Below are 22,064 nucleotides of genomic sequence, written 5' to 3' on the forward strand. Positions count from 1 at the left end.
CTTAGAACAGCCCTCTTGGGAGGGTGAGGGAATCTGGGTGGCTTGGTGCTAGAATTTGAGGGTAAAGACAGTCTCTGAGCCAAGATGTTGGCTTTGCGGTAGACCCAAGACCATGCCTGCCTTGGCTCCCAGGCCCCCACGGAGAACTGCTGCGGTCTGCTCTTGTGATAGCATTGTTCTTTACTGTGCCATCATTATGTGAAAGCTCTCTGCTATGACCAGCTCAAGGAAAAATAGTCTGGAAGTACCCTTGACAGGGCTTGGATTTCCACTCTGAAAGCCAAGACTATTTTTATCTTTCTCAGACCTTTCCCTGAAACCTCATCTGCCTCCCCAATCATATTGCTCCATGGATAAACACTAGGCGCCTTAAAAACAAGTGGTTTGAATAACTTTAAAGAAGTCACATCCAAATTTCTAAGCCCTCCAACCTTCTTTCACTCTCTGCCCCCTTGTCCTGCCTAAAGTGCGGGGGATGCAAGCTTCAGAGACACAGGAGGGTGTGGCAGCGGGAGGCGTGGATGTGGGGGTGTGGGGGAGACTGGAGGGGAAGTGTGGCCTTGGGATTGTGCTGCCTTTTACGGGTTTTCAGGGGTCGGGAGGGGAGGCGCATTCTTGACACTCACTCTCAGATCCTGGGCAGATAGAAAGGGTCGAGACAGCAGCCTGCGAACGGGTTTTGCCACCGAGCTAGGCAGTGACGCTACCTTTTTGCATCTACTTCCCTGGAATTCACCTCCTCTCAAGGGACTCTTGGAGGGGTCGGTGTTGCCGTGACAAATTTACAAGTGTGATAAAGTCATAGAGGTTGTGTACCTGCAAAGAAAAGGCTGTTAACTTATTTTGCAACAACAATAGGAGCACCACGTGTCTCAGTGTTAGGATATGAATCGGCCCAAAGCCCATTCGTGTAAGACCCTGAAAAAAAAAATAAGTCTCTGGAGACTGCAACGAAACCTCAGTCCCGCTCCTGTGTGTGGTGAGCAAGAGCCAAGAGCACCAGCTAGTGCGGAACAAAGGTGAATCTGGGAATGGGGGAGGGTTATTAGAGCTGCACTAGGGCTTGGGCATACCATGCTCAGTGTGGGCAAGGGCGGCCAGGTGCAGAGCTGGACTCCTCTGTTCACTCGGAGAAATTGTCCAGGCACTAATTTTAATAACAGGAACCAAAAAGGGTGACTTGGAATGGCACTGGCATCTCTCACCCTCTAAGGCGAGTTTTTCCAGCGGATCAGGTGTTCAGAGCTGGCTTTTGCCTTCTCCTCACCGCCTTCTGGCCATTTCACTGCTAATTCAGACCCTCGCCTGAGAAGTGAAAGAGACTGGTTCATCGCTCATTGTCATAGGTCTGGTTAAAAAGTTTTATAGAATGAAAGACATGCCCAACATGCGAGGTTTGGAATGTTTGAGTAGACCACGGTGTTCCCGCTTGAGAGCTAAGGGATGTGATTTAGCAGGTTTCCTACAGGTGGAATCCCTTGTGTAGATGAAAAACCAATTGACTGGGCACATCGCCCTCAGTGAGAACACTGAGCTGTGGGATCCGGGAGGACATTGCTTAACATCCCATTGCTGGCCTTCTGTATGCCCCCCAAATGCCACTTCCATTAGCTACTGTTCCATTTTGAGCACTATGGTGATATTTTCATTATCAACAGCTCTGTGAAAGAAGCTCTCACTTCCAATGATTTTTCTTTAGCACTGACCCATCAGAATCCTACAATGTCGCCTTCTCCCTCCTTTCCAGGACTTTGCCTTTCAACCCATGAGCTAGATGAAGTCCTACAGTCTGTTCTCAACTTCCCTGGCAGGAAAAAAAAAAGTCTTTTCTGAGTAGGAAGGTTTACTTTTTTAGAACAAACACGTTCTTCCCTGCATGAGTCTTCTGAAGGCCTGGCTCTCTGTCAGCTATCTATTTGAGGGGAAATTTCCATGGAGGCTAGCCACCAAATTTAAACCGGGCAAAGTTTCACAAGATTTTAGATTAGATACCAAATTCTGATGGCCTTGGAGTGTACAGGAAGTGTCTTTTTGGCTGGTAAGGAGCAGGGTGTGGGTGAGAAGGGGAAATGATCTGATTTGTAACCACATAATGTATATACCGTGGTAAATTTCCCCAATCGGGAAATCAACTGATTTTCCTGGGACTCTCTGGATCTTTTCTTTTTATGCTATGGTCTGAGTGCTTTACAAAGCATTTGAGTGAATAACTAGAAATATGTGATCGATTTTTGAATGTTTATTAATAAATAGATCTGGAGGGTACTTTCGGGGGGGGGGGGTGTCTAAGACCAGCCCCATCAAGCTCACCTGTACAGACCCAAACCTGAGAGCTCCAGGTGAGATCTGTCGTGTTATATTCTGTACTGGTTTCCAAGTGCCAGTAGTATGCTGAATTTCCTATTCTGTTCAACCCAGCCCTTTTTTTTTTTTAGTTTATTTTTATTTACTTTGAGAGAGAGAGCAAGCAGGGGAGGGCACAGAGCGAGGGAGACGGAATCACAAGCAGGCTCCACCCTTTCAGCACAGAGCCCGATGCCGGGCTCAAACTCACAAACTGTGAGATCATGACCTGAGCCGAAATCAGCTGCTTAACCGACTGAGCCACCCAGGCGCCCCGACCTGGCCCTTCTCACTTTTCAGGGAGATTTGCCAACAACTGAGGCTAGAAACTCCCCCAGGACAAACCAAGAATCTGGAGGATCAGCTTTACTACTGCGAGCCACCATCCCCAACCCCCTTCTCAGGCTGGATGAGAAGCTTGTATGAATTACATAGCACACCAATTTTCTTGATATTTTCCAGCTGAAGAAAATAGGATACACACATAAATCCACAGGTGAAGAAGTCATTGCCATGTGGAGTGTATACTGGGCTAAGATCTTAGGAGCAAGCGGGGAGGACTGATTCTCTTTTTGGCAGAGTCAGAATGGGTGCGAAGGATATATGGCAGCTCTCAGCATTGCCAGGAAGTCTGGAGAACCAGGCTGAGGGCAGGAGAGGAGTCCAGAAACCTGAGGAGCCAGGACCACGGGCTCAGGCCATGGGAAGAGTGCACGTGGTGCTTTGGACACAGCTGTCCCTGGCTTCTCTCAGCCTCTTGCTCTAGAGTCAGTGGGGAGCCTCTCACTGGCCGAGGTTGGGTCCCTGTCACCGGGAGACCACACCCCAGGGAAAGCAAACCCCTAGCATCTCTGTGACACCATTGCCCTGAGACTTACACAGAGGAGGATTCCCCAGCACTAGAGGGGAGGCAGGGGGTCAATACAGGGCTGCTAAGAAGTGACAGTTGTCCTCTCTCGTGGGCTTCTCTTATCCTGAGGATCAGCATCAGGCCAGCTAACCCCTGGCTCTTCTTGGGGCGCCCATCTGAGCCACGCTTTGTTCAGTCATTTAGACCATTCTGTTGGTAGTAACTTCCCGGGCCATCTGCAGCCTTAATGAGAGAATGTGAAAATCTTTGTCCAAAGATGGTTGAGGAGTGTTTGGGCTTTTTTGCCTTTTTTTCTTTCTTTCTTTTTTTTAAGAAATAGTATGTTTGAAGGAGTGATACCTCCTTGCGTATTTGACAGGGCAGGCGTTTGGGGCCCGTCACCTTCTGCCATGGTGCATGGGAACCATCTGTCCACACTGGGGCGTTCACCTCCCTCACGCAGCCCACTGCCCTCAGCACCCCTTCAGATGGGTCAGAATTTTAACAAGTGCCTGGAGATTACCCCCCCCACACACACACACACACACTCGGTTAGAACCACTAAGCCTCTGCCTCTAGTGAACGAAGGACCTCCGACACTTGGGAAGAAGAAATGACTTGCCCGGCATCTCACAGTGACTGAGGCAAGAACACTGCGTCCCGGCCTGAGTCTCCTTCCCCCTCCCTGCCTCAGCCAGCCAGTCCCCCAGGAAGTCACTGAGCCTTTGTGGGTGAAAGGGCCTGGACAAAAGCAAAGTCTCCAGCATGGAAAGGAAATCGTTGACTTGTTTTAAAGTATCTCTGTTGGGGCGCCTGGGTGGCGCAGTCGGTTAAGCGTCCGACTTCAGCCAGGTCACGATCTCGCGGTCCGTGGGTTCGAGCCCCGCATCAGGCTCTGGGCTGATGGCTCGGAGCCTGGAGCCTGTTTCCGATTCTGTGTCTCCCTCTCTCTCTGCCCCTCCCCCGTTCATGCTCTGTCTCTCTCTGTCCCAAAAATGAATAAACGTTGAAAAAAAAATTAAAAAAAAAATGTTTTAAAGTATCTCTGTTAAAACCGCCCAGGTGGCCTGGGAGCCCAGCCAGCTCCTTCAGGCTGGACCTGGCTGTCCTCACCCCAGAGGGGGCCTTGCCTTCTCATTCTAATCAGACCCCAGAATGAAGCCTCAGCATTGCAGCCACACTTTCGCTTCTAAAGTCACCTGCCCAGCCAAGCACTAACTGAGCAGGGCAGCAAGTGCAGAGTTCATTTTCTCTGAAGCCATTTCCATTCAACTCCCAAGCTCAGCCCTTTCGAGAAGCCAGTCCTCTGTGAATGCAGAGGATTGCATCTCCCCTCAGGAGTCAGAAAAGCCCGGGTTCCAGCCCTTCTCCCTCCCTGTGACTTTGGGGATCAGGTAGGCTGTGTGAGCCTCAGTTTCCTCATCCATAACACGGGAAAGCTGCTTTCTCCGTCTTAGAGATCTCCTCCCTTGTTCTGCAAACTACCATTGCCCCCCAACCAAAGACACAAGCCGGGGCATCTCAACCAGACGGGCGTCACCTAACCTGGTAAACAGAGGCTATTCTCAAAGATGCCACTTATGGTCCTTTTGTTGTGCTGCTTCTTGATGCCAGCTTTACAATTTTTACAGTCACCGAGTAGACTGTGACCTGTACTTTACCATTTACGTGGCCAGTTACACTTAAAATTAGGTTCCACGAGGCAAGAGAGTTTTTCCCCCTCGAACCTCAAGTTACATTGAGATGTAGGTTGCAGAAGAGGGTCATTGGAAGGTCACCACCGGTCCTACTCCTCACCCACCAGCCCCACAAGTGAGAATTAAGTTATAACCATAAGAAATTGAGAAGTATTCCAGCAAAGTTTGCCAAAATATGAGTCCTGTTTCCTAATAGTCACATTTGCTTATTTATTTGATGACTATTTACAGGGCCTTGCTAAGAGCCAGGTACTGTACTAGGCAGGCACAAGGGATGCGATGGGGAACAAAATAAACGTGGCCCCGGCCCTCCCAGGGCTGATTGAGGGGACAGAGGATGGTAAACAGGGAAGCAAAGAAGGATTTCATTTCAAATTAAGGTTAGTTCTGGGGCGCCTGGGTGGCTCAGTTGGTTAAGCTCCTGACTCTTGATTTCGGCTCAGGTCACGATCTCACTGTTCGTGAGACTGAGGCTGCTCTGAGTCGGGCTCTGTGTTGACAGTGTGGAGCCCGCTTGGGATTCTCTCTCTCCCTTTCTCTCTGCCCCTCCCCTGCTTGTGCACACATGCTCTCTCTCTCTCTCAAATTAAATAAGCCTAAAAACATTTTTTTAAAAAAACAACAACAAATTGAGGTTAGTTCTATGGGAGCAACCTGCTTTCTTTTCTTTTTTTTTTTTTAATGTTTATTTATTTATTTATTTTGAGAGAGAGAGAGAATGAGTGCGGAGGGGCGGAGAGAGAGGGAGAGAGAGAATCCCAAGCAGGCTCAGTGCTGTCAGCAGAGCCCAATGTGGGGCTTGATCTCACGAACTGCAAGATTATGACCTGAGCAAAATCAAGAGTCAGACGCTGAACTGACCGAGCCTCCCAGGGGCCCCCTGGGAGCAACATGCTTTCTCTTAAAGGAGTCAGGGAGTCTTTCTCCAAGGAAGGTGAGACCTAGAAAATGAGAAGGAATTGGCTTGCCAAGGATGGGGAGAAGCACCCCAGCTCAGGGGGAGAGCTGCTTAAACACCCAAGCGGCCCGCTGTGCTCACAACTCGAAGACCAGTGTGGCAGGAGCCCGCGGAAGGGTGAACGCATCTGTGGGGAAACACACGGGCAGGTCTGCACCGTGAAACACCAGAGGGGGCAGTGGCGAAGGGAGGCCAATGAAAGCTTCTGTTTGAAGAGGGGAATGGCATGATCTAATACACAGTCGACCTTTGAACAACACAGGGGTTAGGGGCACCAACCCCTGTTGCTGTCAGAAATCCACGTAGAACTTTGGACTCTCCCAAAACTTAACTATTAACAGCCTGCTATGGACCAGAAGCCTTACTGATAACGTAAGCAGTCAATTAACATGTAACTTGTATATTACCCGTATTATATACTATGTCCTCTGTGTTACATACCTATATACGGATATGTAATAATCTGTATTATATACCTGTGTCCTTACTATGTATAAAGTAAGCTAGAGAAAAGAAAATGTTATTAAGAAAATCATAAGGAAAAGAAAATACATTCACAGCACCGCACTGCATTTATTTTTAAAAATCCACATGTAAGTGGACCTCTGCAGTTCAACCTGTGTCGTTCAAAGGTCAGCTGTGTATTCTTTAAAAACCACAGGCTCCGGGGCGTCTGGGTGGCTCCGTCGGTTGAATGTCCAACTTCGGCTCAGGTCGTGATCTCACAGCTCTTGAGTTCGAGCCCCACATCGAGCTCTGTGCTGACCTCTCAGAGCCCGGAGCCTGCTTCGGATTCTGTGTCTCCCTCTCTCTCTGCCCCTAACGCACTCTCATTCTGTCTCTGTCTCTCTCAAAAATAAATAAACATTAAAAAAAAAAAAACAATAACAAACCACAGGCTACTGTATGGGTAGTGGACTGGAGGAAGGAAAGGTGGAAATAAGAAGGCTAGTTAGAAGGTTGTGACTATTACCTGGCAAGAGGTGATGGTGGCAGAGGCGATGGAAGCAGACAGGTAGATTTACATCAGTAAAGATGTGGCAATTTGTGTGGTCACGTGTAGGGGATGCCCGTCCGAAAGGGTTGGGAGGAATCAAAGGATTCCTTGATGCAAAGCCCCTTGACTGGTTCGTCCACATGGACATTCAGTTAATAGTGGCTCTCACTGGGGCGCCTGGGGGGCTCAGTCGGTTGAGCGTCCAACCTCAGCTCAGGTCACGATCTCACGGTCTGTGAGTTCGAGCCCCGCGTCGGGCTCTGTGCTGACCGCTCGGAGCCTGGAGCCCGCTTCGGATTCTGTGTCTCCCTCTCTCTCTGCCCCATCCCTGCTTGTGCTCTGTCTCTCTCTGTTTCTCAAAAATGAGTAAACATTTAAAAAAAATTTTTTTTGTTCTTTAATAAAAAAAAATAGTGGCTCTCACTGCATAAAGAGATGGCCAAGGACAGGCTGAACCACACGAAGAATAAGCCTCTTCCTCCCCCAAATCCTCAAGAGTCTTGGTCAGTTTATCCTAAACCGATGATTTCTGGTTATCATCGCGATCACTATCATCATTGTTATTTTTGTAAACAACAGAACCCACTCCTAGGTTGAAATACGCTTCAGTTGCCTCAGGGGTGGGGAGCCTGGCATTTCCCCCTTCTCCGTTTCCCTTGGTGGACGCTGTACCCCATGCCGAACCCCTGGACTCTAGAGAGTTCTGCTACGAAAGGTGGTATTTTAGGACAAGACTGCCGTCCGGTCCATCAACTTCTCTCACTAGACACGAGTTGAACCCCCAGTAAGTATGAACCAGCATCACTCTATACCCTCAAGACTTTCACAGCACGCGCAAGTGGGCACGCAGACATGCTCGCAGCCCGGTGTGGTTATGTACCGCGAATGCCCGGCTCAAGAGGTTAGGGCGGGCTGCGTGGGAAGAAACAGCGACCCCTGAGCAGGCGCCGAAGGAGTCTTCTAAGGGACGGGCGAAGGACAGGCATTCCACAGGAAGTCGTGTGGTGTCCTAAGCTAGATTCTCAAGGAGCAAACGTGAGATGAGCGTGTGTGTGCAGCCAGTTTATTAAGGAAGTGCTCCCTGTGAGCCCAGGAAGGGAAACTGAGGCTCCAGGAGGTGAAAAGACCTTCCACCCTGGGGCGCCACGGCTTGTCGGTTGAAGAGCCGGGACGGGCTGCTGGGGCTGGCTATTTGCAAGCCCCGAGCCTTCCTTACCCCTGTGCTCCTCTGCCCTGTGCTGGCCCGTTGCCTCGCGCCCACACGCACAGTGGGAAGGCCATTCTGAGCAGGTGGTAGGGATCACAGTCCTGGGTGGTAAGCAGCTGGCCCTTTGTTTCAGGAGTGACCCTCGGCTCTGGTGGCCTGAGCAGCACATCACGTGCCGACTCCGGGGTCTGTTGATTCTGGCGCTCTTCCTGGTGAGGCCTGGTCCCTCACCAGATGCATAGCTCCTCGCCCGGATAGCCTGAGGTGGATGAGCTGTCCTCTAAAGAGCAGCCGTGAGGATTATCAGCAGTGGTGGCTATAAAACCTCTCAACGCAGCGTCGAGAACTCAGCCCATTCCCAACAGACGCGGCCCATGATTAACCACAAAGGGATTATGGCACCAGCCCAGCTCTCACCTCTGCAAATTCTAACAGAGCAGGCCATCTCCGACACCCGGCACCTGGCAGCCACGGGCACGGGTGACGTCTCTGTTTGTCACGGCACAGACGTATGATGCTGATCTCGCCAAACGCGCCGTTTATTTTCTGTTCATTGATGTGGTCTCCAGAAGTCTCCCTGCTTCCCTGAGCGGGTGTGCTTTCCGAGGGCTGTGTTCTGAGAGCAGTTTAAGACGTGGTTCTGCTGAGAACATTTCCTCCCCCCTCCCCTACGCCCTCGCTGGCTTTTAGATGTAATCAGAAGCAGGTGGAAATGTCATTTCATCGTCCCAGATGTTCTGTCCCCTCCACTTTTTCTTTTACTCGAATTCCTGCTCTGTGAGGTGTGTGTGAGGTCGACTGCAGAGAGCATCTTGCCGTCGTAATTGACCTTCAGCCGACCTGGGTCTGAGGTTGAACCTCCCTTTGGGTAGTGCTGACTGCACCGTCCTCTCAGCACCGGAAACCCTTGTCCCGCAGGGGCCTGGGCCAGGCGCACCCCGTTGTGGTCATGTCCTCAGGCCTCACAGAGACCTGAGCGTTGCCAGCTGTGACACGAGGCCTACTTGCGGTGGTGGGAATTTGAAAGTTTCCAGAAACACAGAAACGAGTCCGGCACTGGGATTCGGGTTTGCCAGCTGCCTCAGACCGGAAGTTGGCTTCCGGAGGTTCCCAGACACCGGCTTGCCAACCTCAGGTGCGTGAAACTCCCCAGCAGCCGGCAGGACACCCAGGATGTGGGCCCGCTCTTGCCCCGGCCTGACGTCCGTCCTCCTCAAAGCCTCTGTGGAGACAAATCCTCAAGCCCCTCCTTCTCTTACGTATTATTAGTTCACGTCCGGCACACGAGCCTCCCGGCTTTCATCCACGGCTGTGCCATCAGCCACCCCCTCGCCGGGCAGAACTGCCACCTCGGGTCTCCCGGCCTCCACCACCAGACCCCCCACCGTCCGCAGATCTTTTCCCCTTTTTCCTCACCTCCTTTCGTGCTGGAAGCACAACATCTCCCCTGCACCACTTCCCCTGCAACCCTGCTACCAGGGCTGTTTGTTCCTTGAACCCCCCCCCCCCCCCCCCCACCGTGCAAAGTTCTCCCTTCTCATCTACCATCGTTTTTCAGCTAAGTGCTCCCGGCAAACTGTGAACCATATCCCTCCCCGGGTCCAAACCCTGCGTCGGATTCCTGTTTCTCTTAAGATGAAACGTATGATTCTTAACCCAGCCTCCAGCCCTTCCTATCTCTCCAGCTTCACCTTGAACGTCTTCCTTTGGCACCTTGTTCATTCTGCCTGCTCCGACCCCGCTGTCTGCTGGCCCTGTCTCACCCCTGCCAAGCTTACTGCGGCCACAGGGGTTTTGCATATGCTGTTCCTTCTCTTTGGAATGCTGTTCCCTCCCCTCTCTCTGACTCATCGCTCTCAGCTCCAGCAGCTCCTCCAGGAGCTCTTTCTGACTGCCACGCCTATCTCAGAGTCTTTTATAACCATGAACCTCTGCCTTGGGGCACTGGCCAAAATTATAATTTCACATCTGTGTGTCTAATTGATCAGTATTCTCTGAAAGCCAGAAGCTTCGTGAGGACAACACTATCTGCTTGATTCATCAAGGACCCCCTACAAGTGCCCGGCACATAGCAGCTGCTACATAGACAAACAGATGGATGGATGGATGGGGTGGACAGACAGATGAATGGATGGACAGATGAGCGTGCGGGTAGGTGGACAGATGGACGCACGGATGGCCAGAACTCCCCGCCGAGAAATAACATTTGCAAATATATTTTTGAGGTAGAGAAGAGAACACTCAGAGACTCCGGCTTCAAACCCCAGCATCTTCTGTTGTAGACTGAATTATATCCACGCTCCACCTGATGTTAGAGCCGAGAGGACACTGCACTCATGAACCACACCATGAATCACAATCCTGGTTTAGGTGACTGCAGAACGTGCATTTGAAGCCTCGTTCTGTAGGAATTCACAGGGTGCTGGAGCCCGTCAACAGGAAGATGCATCGTTACCTTACAGAGTGATAAGGACTAAGAGACAGCACTGCTTGGCTAAGGTTTTAATAAGTCCTGTGGAGCCATGGGGGTCCCTTGATCCGGTTCAGGGCCTGCTGCGGCTGGGGTAGGGAGGGACGGCGTAGGAAGGGGGTGCCGAGAGGGCTGGGCTCGGGCTGCCTACCTTCTCTACAACCAGAGAACCTCCGTTTTCTTCCGTTTTGTACATGGAGATGCCACAATAGGGCTTCTCTGCTAACAGAGGCTGAAAATGGCAATGTTTCCAAAAGCTCAAAGAATGACTAATTCTGCCAAAAAGTCAGGTTTCTTGGAACAGCAGATGTAGGAGCAGAGTCTCTCTTTTTCCATTTTTTTTTTTCAACTTGGCTTTAAAGCACTGAGTTAAAAAGAAGTTTTAAGAGCGAAAAACAGAAAAAAAGGAAAAAAAGCCCCATAATCTCAAAAAAGCACCTGTGTACTTTTAAAACTTCCTACCGTGTTTCTGCAAAGCTGACGTCTCCTAGATATTAAATTGCTATCTTGATTTTTTTTTTGCACTTAGTGTTGTAACATTTGTCATTTCCCCATGATATTATCCTATTTTCAAAAGTATTTAAAACTTGGAAATCAGGCAAAAAGATGATTGCATGTCCTTCCGATGGTAGACTGGAACGTTCCCTGGCCCCTTTCTGCTCCAAGTATGGACCAATGGCATTGGCATCACCAAGGAGAGAGAGAGAGAGCACATATGCACGTGAGCGGGGGAGGGGCAGAGAGAGACGGAGAGAGAGGGAGAGAGAGAGAATCTCAAGCAGGTTCTACCCTGTCAGCAAGGAGCCCAAAGTGGGGCTCCAAGCCATGAACCGTGAGATCATGACCTGAGCCAAAGTCAGAAGCTTAACCAAGTGAGCCACCCAGGCGCCCCTGAATACTTTTAAGATGAGCAATATTGGATTTCGTCAAATGGACAAGAACAGAAAGGCATTGCAGGTGGCCAAAGCAGCCTGCAGAGGCCGGAGAGCACAGTTCTGGCTGGCGAGATGATGCAAACCAACAAGGATGGGGATGATGGCCCGGCAAGGGGCTGGCAAGGTACGAAGGAGACCAGACTATAAAGAACTTGGGACCCTGGAATATGTATTCAGCGTAAAGAGAAGTCACCAATAGCATAAGCAGAGAAGCAACATAAGACCTACGTTTTAAGAAGACAACTCCTGGGGCACCTGGGTGGCTGACTCTGGCTCAGGTCATGATCTCACAGCTCATGAGTTCAAGCCCCGCATCAGGCTCTGTGCTGACAGCTCAGAGCCTGGAGCCTGCTTCAGATTCTGTGTGTGTCTCTCTCTCTGCCCCTCCCCTGCTCACATTCTCTCTCCCTCTCCCTCCCTCCCTCCTTCCCTCCTTCTCTCTCTTTCTCCTAAAATAAATATTTGAAAAAAAAAAAAAAAAAGACCACCCCTGATGGCCTCTCCAGGGCCCCTGAAAGGGTGCTATGAGATCAGACCAGGCCTGACCTGGAATAGTGACTGGGGATGGGAACAAGAGAATACAGAGAAAAGATATGTAGAGAGGTCCAGGGGCGTGACCAGGATCACCAGCTCTTTAGTGGTATAGTCGAGGCTTCATGGTCACTGCTTGTTGACTCCCCGCTGTAGTCCGGCTGCTGTGCCTTCCTTTGGGGTTTTATCTGAGATGTGACTTCTTAAAGCTGCAGGACGCTCTGATTTTCTCCCCCACGTGAGCTCATTAGGGTCTTGACGCACGGGAACCCGCTCTGCCAAAGCACGAGACATGCATCCAAGAAGACGGACAGCATCACTAAAAATAAGAAAGGATTAAACACACATTCCGGCGAAGTGACAGGGCATTCTTGTGGAATTTGCTAGACTAAACTGCTGTGGATACTCTTAGCTGTGTCTGTATCCACAAAACCAGATCTCCAGCATGGCTTTGCCAGGCCGCAGATTTCTGATGCAGAGGGCAGGCAGCGTCCCTGAGAAGCCATCGGGGTGATCCAAGGGGCTCGACCACAGCTGACCCACACTGAGCTCACAGCCTGTCTCAGCAACTCTCTGTCGACGAGAAGGTTCGGCAGACTTACGTTACATGACCCTGCGCTGGGAATTTTCACAACGCTATCTGATTTTCCCTCTCAGACCCCCATTTCACAGAGGAGGAAACGGAGGGCGGTATCTTGGCTAAGACCGTACCTGTTGGCCATAGTGCCTCAAGGCTCATCTGTACAAGACGCCATGAGAGATTCTGAATGTGGGGGGTGACTCAATCCACAGCCTTTCAGGGGCAAGAACCCAAGGGTGTGAATCTTTCTTTAAAGACCTGAATCTCTAGTCTGAACGGATGGGCGCGTGATGGCAGACTTCAGAGTTGACGCTGTGCCATTCCAGGTGTACTGAGGACAGAAGCAGGTGCAGCTAATCCAGGCCCTTAGAAGTCAGGGTCACGGTTACCCGTGATGGGGAGGTGGTTAGCCGGAAAGGCGTGCAAAGGGGACTTCCGGGGGTTCTGGTCCCATTCTGTTTCTTATTCTGGGTACTGGTTGCACCTGTGCATTTAGCATGCGTGGGATAAGAATTCAGTGAGCTGTGCACTTGGGTTGTGTTTACTTTTCTCTGTGTATATTAGACATCAGTAAATAGTTTTTAAAAATGGAAAAGTAGCCAACCATGCCCAACCTCAAAAATACCTCCCTGCCGGCAGTGATGGAGAAATCACCTTCTGTTTGTCAGAGCTGGGTTCTGCCCGGTGCCATGCTTGGGGCTCTGTGTGTCTTAGCCCCTTGAATTCTCTGCAGAGGTGCTGTTTTACCCCTATGTTGCAGATGAGAGAAAGGGGGCTCATAGAGGTTAAGTACCTTACCCAAGGTCACGTAGCCAGTGAGCACAATACAGCAAAGAGGCCTCCTTTCCGTTCCCAGAATGACTATGTGTGTAGGCAGTTTTCTTTCATTTGCCCCCATGTGGGAAGGGATGGTCTCTGCTCTGCCTGAGTTTCTTTGAGATGAGGTTCTGGATTCAGCGTCTATGGGTGCAACTATGGCAGCTTGTCTGCCTCATGACTGGCCATCCAGCCCCTCCCCCCAGCACACACCCCTCCCCTCCTACTCGGGCTGTGGGAATGGACGCAATGAGATCGAGATGCACACCTTTGCTTTTCTTATCACCAGGGCACTGTCAACAAATGACCTATTTAACCAACAGGTAGTCTTTAAGAAGAGCCACCGGCATCTAGGCACTCACTGGTGCAGTGTTGACAAGCTCAGATTTGGGGGGTTGGGGTTGGCTGGACCTGAGTTCAAATCCTGACTCTGTACTTCAGCTACTTGGCCCAGAGAAAAGACTTGTCCTCTCTGGGCCTCCATGGTCCCCCTCTGTAAAATGGGCGTTGAATCCCTCATCGGGTAGTTGTATAACGTGGACAGGAGATTACAAGACACAGAGGAGCATTTGGGAAGAGTTAGCTGGGAGCCAGGCCCTAAAAGGGGCCATAAGCAGTGCTGGTCACTGTAAGGTACTGTGCCCCATCACCCCATGCAGCTTGAGTGGGGAATCCCTGGGCTCCCATGATTAGTGAAGCTTCCAGGCAAGGTGGAAGCCACAGCCAGCCTCCAGCATCTAGCTAGGTTCAGACAGGCTCTCCCCAAGGAGGGGATGGCCCAGCGTGGACAGAGACCCGGGGATGGGCCAGCTGGGCAGCCAAGGGAAACAATGACTGCCCAGAGCTGGGACTTTTGTCTCTTTTGCAGCGAGCTTGAGTGGGCAGTGATCGTTAGGGCAAAGTTACTATGCGGCAAGGACACAATGGATGCTTGGAATTCTACAAAACCAAACCCCACCGTGCCCAGTGGGGCTGGAGCAGAGCCAAAGGGTCCAATTAGTGTTGAGCCAATACATGTTAAGCAATCCGTTCTCCGGCAGGCGGGTGGGGGGCCCTGACTTGTCTCCCAATTTCTGCAGTGTAAATGCCCACACGTCGATGCAGCCAGGAAGAGGAGCACACAGCTGGCTCTTGCCGGCCGATGGCTAGTTCAAGCACACCACTGACTTCCCATAAAACTTGGGGAAACTTGCCTCACGGAGGCACGGGCTGGGATTGCACATGGTTCCCACCGAAAACCAGAGCCCGGAGCTTCAGGAGTGAGGGTCTCCAGTGTGCTAGGCATTGCCATGAGACCGGAGACGGATGGTGTCCCGGCCCTTGGGGAGTGACAGTCTGTCAGGAAAGTGGCATCCGTCAAATGCTTGCGCTGAGCGACACGTTGAGCTGAACACTTGGAAAGAAGCCGGCACGCCCACGTCCTCCGTCGCAAAACCGTAGCGCACGGGAGGCTGCTGTTGCCCGAATGCAGAAGAGTGCGTCTTCTGAGACTTTCACCACACTTAGGTTCACTTCATGATATTGAAGTCAGGCTTGTTGTCGTTACAACCCTCTCAAGACCTGGGGCGTGGATTTTTCACCCCCTGATGGTGAAAAATCCATCGGTCTACAACCAGGAGAGAACTGAACAGAGTCCAGTCTTCAGTAACAACAGTCTGGACTCCTCTGTAGTTCGCTCCGAACGTCAGGCCCAGGCCGGGCTCTGTCACGCTATGGGCACTTCCATTTGAAAATCATTCCCCCTTCTGCTCTGCCTCCTAGGTGGTCTTCGAAGCCTTGCACAATCTGGAGCCCCGTGGCTATGTCGTGGGCTGGATCATTGCCATAAGTCTGCTGGTGGGAATACTCATCTTCCTGCTCCTGGCTGTTCTGCTCTGGAAGGTGAGTCTGGCGATTGCAGGGCCCTGTGGAGCCCCCACCCATGGATGCCCAGCCCTCCTGCCTCGCGAGGATCCTCTTGAAAGGAGCTTCCTTTTAGAACTTCCTTCACGGTGCAGGTACAGTGAAGCAAGGTCAGCGTCCCCCTCAGGTCCGAATGGACTCTTGGCTCCGCTTGAGGCCATTACAGCCGAGGCCTGGACCTTTAGAGCGAGAGCAGACGTCTCAGCCCCGCCCTGTTCTTACCTTCTCACTGGTCCCAACAGAAAGGTGGGAGCCCAACTCCACGACAGAAGCCTGGGAGGAACAGCAGGGCCTGGGGTGGTTCACCGTTTGCTCGGAGAAAACACGAGCAAAGCAAAAGCCGAGCGACTCTTTGTTTTCTTCCCATGTGGAACAGGAAAAGGACTTTTGCCCCGAGGACTCGGGCAACTAAGATGAGATATAGTCCAGAGTTCTGCCTGGGGAGCTGCGTGGTCCGTTCTCCCAACCCCGGGTGGTTCACTTGTAGGTGAGCCCGGGGATACACTTGCCCTGCGTCCTTCACCGGGGAACACCGGCCCCTCCTTTTTGCCTCTTGTCACTTTCTCAAGGGGAAAGGGGTGTCCACACCCCAAGTCTGAGCTGGTTTCTTTGCCTCACACTCTCAGAGGTCTGGAGTCCCTTCCCTTCAGAGCCTCTGTGCTCGTCAGTAGCAACCTCAGAGTCATTATCTAGCCAAGGTGTGCCCCTCCTTCTGAGCGCTCATGTCCCAGGTGAGTGGATCCCCAGTTGGTCCTTACGTCTCCAGGTCCCAGAATAGCACCAGGGGGCAGAGCTGGGACTTGTTGCCACCAAAGCCCTGCTTTGCTAGTGTTCCGGGTTTCAGATGCAGGTGGGAAGCAGCCTCTTATATCATTATGGACGGATGCTTTAAATTCAAATCATTACTTTCTTGGGGGTCACAAAATAATTTGTATTCATCGATCAGACATTGTAACCTGTCAATAAGAAAAAAAAAGATATATGGGGCGCCTGGGTGGCTCAGTCGGTTGAGCGTCTGACTTTGGCTCAGGTCATGATCTCCCGGCTTGTGGGTTCAAGCCCCGCGTCTGGCTCTGTGCTGGCAGCTTAGAGCCTGGAGCCTGCTTCGGATTCTGTCTCCCTCTCTCTCTGCTCCTCCCCCACTCGTGCTCTGTCTCTCTCTCTCTCTCTGGCAGGAATAAATAAACATTAAAAAAAAAAAAGGTATAGGGGCGTCTGGGTGGCTCCATCGGTTAAGTGTCCAACTCCTGATTTCAGCTCAGGTCGTGATCTCACGGTTCGTGGGTTCGAGCCCCACATCAGGTTCCATGTTGGCAGCGTGGAGCCTGCTTGGGATTCTCTCTCTCTGCCTCTCTCTTTGCCCCTCCTCTGCTTGCTCTGTCTCTGTCTCTGTCTCTCTAAATAAACAAACAAATAAATAAGTAAAGACTTAAAAAAATTTTAAGTCTCTAAAAGAAAAAAAAGTACAAAAACACTCAGGAGTCCGCATCTCAGAATAACCACGATGAACAGTATTGTCTCTTCTTGACCTTCTTCTCTGTAGAGATGTAGACCAAGCATTCTCATAGCACCTATTTATTTTTGAGAAGGATGTTGAACTTCCCAGTAATACACACGACATGTTTAGAGGTACAGTGCCTCTAACGTTAAAGCAGTGGGTCCAATTATTCATCTGAAATAAAAGCATAATACACATACTTGTATCCAAGAAGTCGAGACACAGGAAACACCGTGTTTTCACTACACATTCTTCAGACTGACAATTGGGCTGATTGCTGTAAGTGGAGGGCTACGTCACCTGAAAAAGTTCTGGAGGTTTAAAGAAAACTACATGGAACACATTCCTTGAAGAGAAGTTTCTCTTATGTTCCCTTGCTTCTCAGACATTCCGTGTACTCTTTTCAGCCTCCCCCGCCCCACCCCGAACACAATACTGCAAACATCTTTCCATGTTGTTAAAAACCCACCTCCAGGCGGCCCCATGTCTGCACGCACCCATCCTGTCCCCCCATGCTGGGAGCCAGGTGGCTCCTGGATTCACACCCCCTTTAAACGGTGCCACAGTGAATATCCTTAGAGCCAAATATTTGCACAAATCCTTCATTATGTACTTAAGATGAAACCCTAGAAATGGAATTACTGAGTCAGAGGAAATGCATACTTTAAGCCTTTTATTACATCCTGCAAATCACCTCTAGAAAGGTTATACCCATTCCCCCTCCCACAAGCACTATATCAAAAGTGTCCATTTCCCTATATATTTGCCAGGAGTGGATATTACCTGTTCAAAAAGAAACAAAAAATAATCTGCCAATTTGTCGTTTGTTTAATCTGCGTGGCCAGATAGGTTCTCAACGCCCCCTTGTGTCCTCCGACTCCTTCCGGCCGGGACGGCCTCAGGTCTGCAGGCAGAGAACAAAGCCAGCTCGGTGTTTGATCTGAAAAGACAGCAAGAGCTTTGGTTGGGGTGTGTGTGTGTGTGTGTGTGTGTGTGTGTGTGTGTGTGTTCTCCTTCCTTCTGCCTTTGGGCTCCTCAGATGGCAGGAAGTCCTCCAAGGCTGGGTACGTGAGACCAGACAGGGACAGAGAGTGGGCAGTGTGGTGGCCATGCCCCATACCTGCTCATGAGGGAATGCCCTCCTTCTGGCCACCCCCCTTGGCCCTGCCATTCAGGGCTGTGTCCCAACTCTGTGTACACACTCGTGCGTTCTTCCACCTGCCATCTGCCTAGCTTTGCTTCTGCTGTGTTTGTTTAAAGAATGAGGTTGCAGGAGATAGCTGCCGTGGGTAGTCAGGACCCTGATGTCACCCAGCTGCTGTGTGATCCAGAGGGCCAGGACCCGAGGAGGCGGACCCCACCCTCTACCACGGACTGGGCGAGGGGGCAGAGTGGTGGCAGTCAAGCGGTGGCGTTACCCCAGACGAGGTCTTGCCATCACTAACGAGGGGGAAGCGCAGGGTCTAACAACACCTTTAAGGAAGCAGTTAAATGACACCAAAGCGGAAAGCCACTTTGCTCATCCTCCGAGAGCAGTATTTCATTTCAGCTCAATTTATTGAACGTTTGCTTGGAACCAAACGCTGGGTAGGCACCTGGATACGACGATAACTGGGACTCCTCCCTGCCCCTGAATGCTTCGCCATCTAGCGCACAGACCTATAAATGGAATAGGGGGTGATAAGCGTGTGCAAACTTCTCTGGAAACTGAGAAGAAGGTACCGTTGAAACCTGGCTCTCACGTTTGCCAGCTGTGTGGCCGGGGACGGTCACCCTCTGTGACCCCCCGTTCCCTCGGTAAAACGGAGACCGCGACCTCTAACTTGAGGTATAGGGAGGATGCAGGCAAAATGCTTAGCACCGAGCTGAACGCACGGAAGCACCCGAGAGAAGTCAGAGGACATTTCGCAAAGGAGGTGTCATCCAAGCCTGACCTTGGATGTGGTTTGAGTTCTCCAGGCGGGGAAGGGCAGGCGGATGTTCCCTAAGAAGGAAGAGGAGGTGAGACTGGGAGCCGCGTGCGAGGGGTGTCACGGGCAAGCAGTGGCCCGCAGTAAGATGGCCGGCCCCGACTCTCTGAAAGCGCCCAGCACCCGGGGGAAAGGGGAAAGGGGGGAGGGGTGGGTCTGTGGACAGAGCAGTGGCATGGCCAGAGCTGTCTCGGGAGAGAGATCTGGGGACAGTACGGGGGCTAGGGCGGTGGCCACGGGTGGAGGACAGGAGAGCCAACTAGAGCGGGATTTGGTGGCCGGTTGGACTGGGGAGGTCCGGAAGGAAGACAGTCCCTCACTGTTTTCACTAGACAGTGGACGGTTTCCCTTGCTGAGAGTAAGGAAGGTGCGATTTGAATTCATTCCGGAAGAGAGGCAGCTCGGGGTGAGGCATTCTGAGTGTGCGGGGCCTACAGGAGACTAGACTGGGCGTGAATCACTCCCAGGCCCCCTCCCCCAGCAGGCGGAAGGTCTACAGAAGGACATTCCTGTCACCTCACCGGCCCGGCCCGCTTTCCCTTCCGTTTCCTACCTCAGGCATCACCAAGGCCCTTCTTGTCAGTTGCCAAAAAATAAAAAAAAAAAAGCCCAGAAATCCATTCACAGCCACTTCAGCAAGAATTGTAAGGATGCAAGAGTACACATAGGCCCCAGAGGAGATGTGTGCATCCAGACCCAGAAAGTGTCCAGAAACCAAGCCAGATAACCCCCTCTCTCCCTCCCTTTGTCCCCCGCAGCCCCTCACCCCTGCCCCTCTACACTCCTGCATCCTGTTCCCCGAGCTGACCTACCTCTCCACACTTCTCGGCACACGGGGAAAAACAGGTGCCCCCCGCTGCTCCTCAGGGGTACATCTCAGTGACTTCTAGCCCCAGACACAGACTGATCGGCCACCTCTGACGCCCAGCTCTGCAAGTCCAGGGGAGAGAATGCCCACCGCTGTGGCTGGAGGCAGGGGGCTGGCAGGGAGGGAATTTGGCTCAGCTTGGGTCCCATGTGCCCCACTGATCCCAACAGCTAAGACTCGGGAAGGAGAAAGATTCAAGACGGCACTTTGGGAGGCGGGGTGGGGGTTGGGGTGACTCTCATAAAAGAAGGAAGTTAGACAGGCATTCGCCCCTTTAGGGTTTCATGGTTTCCTGAGGTGCCGTTGCTCAAGCTGTGGGCTTTTATATCGTACCTCTTAGCCGCCGCTGTGTAACACACTGCCCCCAAATTGAGGCGCATTGTATCTTATAAATGTGTGGGGCGGGAATCCAGGAAGGGTTTGCCTGGGTGATTCTTCTGCTCCCCGTGACATTGAGTGGGGTCACTCAGTGGCATTTCCCTGGCGGCCAGGCTGGTCTGAGGAGTCTAAGACAGCTTAGTCACATTCCTGGCACCTTGGTGAGGATGGCTGGGGGGCCGGACTCAGCTGAGCCCCTCTTTCTCTCCATGTAGACTTAGAGCCTCCCCAGGGTGGGGTCTGACTTCTTACGTGGTGGCTGAGGCCCCAAGAGAGCATGGTGGAAGCTGCTCGTTCTCTCAAAGGCTGGCCCAGAACTGGCGTAGTATCATTCCACCATACTCGGTTGGCCAAAGCAGTCACCTGGCAGCCCAGATTCAAGGGAGGGGAAATAGACGCCACATCTTCATGGGAGGGGGGGCCGCCTTTCATCTGCACGTTCATGATGTTCAGAACTAGGGGCAAACGTTCAATGGTTTCTTCAAAAGTCACGATTGTTTTCAAGTAGATGAGACCTCGCCTCTCTTCCATGGTGTCAGCGGGAAAATCATGATTGAGCTCCTTTGGGGAAAAGGGAGTAAAAGTAAATCTTGGTGCAACATTCATGAAGGCACTCGGCATTCAGAGTGGGTAATCTCTTCAGGCAAAGCTACAATGCAGGAAGGAGGTTGACAGAGGAAGTTTAAGAAAAATATCGTTTTTCTTTTTTCCTTTTAGAGAGAACACGTGCGTGTGCATGTGCATGAGTGGGGGAGGGGCAGAGGGAGACAGAGAATCTTCTTTTTTTAATATAATTTATTGTCACATTGGCTCCCATACAATGCCCAGTGCTCATCCCAACAAGTGCCCTCCTCAATGCCCATCACGCACTTTCCCCTCCCCCCCACCCCCCATCAACCCTCAGTTTGTTCTCAGTATTTAAGTCTCTTATGGTTTGCCTCCTTCCCTCTCTGTAACTTCCCCCCCCTTCCCCTCCCCCATGGTCTTCTGTTAAGTTTCTCAAGATCCACATATGAGTGAAAACATATGGTATCTTTCTCTGCCTGACTTATTTCACTTAGCATAATACCCTCCAGTTCCATCCACATCACTGCAAATGGCAAGATTTCATTCTTTGGAGAGAGAATCTTAAGCAGGCTCCATGCTGAGCGAGGATCCCACAGGGCTCGATCCCACAACCCTGGGATCATGACCTGAACCGAAATCAAGAATCAGACACTCAGCTGACTGAGCCACCCAGGTGCCCCAATATCTTCTTTCTTAAACAGCTAACTAAATATGATGACTTTCTAGGAGGTTGAAAATGGCAAACGAAATGTAGGATTATTGTGATGATCTATTGACTCCGAAAACTTCACCTACAGACCTCTTGTCAACTGTGATTCCTATGTCTATAACCTCAGAATGATGCCTTACATACAGTGAATTGAGATCTGATCTCATATGGACAGTCCAGTGCCTAGAAGTCTGTTGATTAGTCGGACTAAAAGCCAGCCTAATATGTAACTTCCATGGGAGGTCTTAATGGTTTGGGCTTATTGCCACAGTTTGTATATATTCTCCTCCGTTTCTGTCAAGGGGAAAGCCACTGAGAGGTCCCCAGTCGCTACTGCTGACCAGGGGGTGCCTCCCTGGGGCCTTTGAAGACAGGTGGGCGGCGTTCAAGTCCTCTGCCTTGAGGAGCCACATCTCTTGAAGTTCCCTTTCGAGTGGCTCCTGACATGGCTCCCTGCGGTCGTTGGCCGTTGCCTCGAGCCGATGTGCCAAAAATGGCCGTTCCCCACAATGTGCCACGTAAACACAAATCGTAGCGTGGTCGGGAGGCGGAACAAAGCAGGTGGCTGTGCTGATGTATTCATTGTGCCACACGGGCCTGCGGGTCAGCACGCTTCACACTTGAAAGATGGCTAGTCCCTTCACTCAGCAGACAGTGTTGGGTCCCTCCCTACCAGGCGACAGACTCTGGGCAAAAGGACAGCGGTAGACAGAAGAGGCCTTAGTCAGTCTGGAAGACCTCTGGGAAATGCGGTTAAGTAAGTGACCAGAGATGGTGGCTGAGCCACG

General features: G+C 51.5%; 1 protein-coding gene across 2 annotated transcripts in view; it reads left to right on the top strand.

Annotated features, from left to right (window-relative positions):
• The window catches only part of ITGA9 (integrin subunit alpha 9), a 344,865-nt gene that overhangs the window by 311,826 nt on the left and 10,975 nt on the right, over positions 1-22,064 (top strand). For both annotated transcript variants that reach the window (XM_086720437.1, XM_086720438.1), the window contains one exon: positions 15,146-15,265. In XM_086720437.1, the coding sequence (XP_086576563.1) occupies positions 15,146-15,265 (120 nt within the window). The remainder of the gene's footprint in view (positions 1-15,145; positions 15,266-22,064) is intronic.

The sequence above is a fragment of the Puma concolor genome, chromosome C2 (genome assembly GCF_028749965.1).
Source record: "Puma concolor isolate L17-30 chromosome C2, mPumCon1.1.hap2, whole genome shotgun sequence".
NCBI classification, from domain to species: Eukaryota; Metazoa; Chordata; class Mammalia; order Carnivora; family Felidae; genus Puma; species Puma concolor.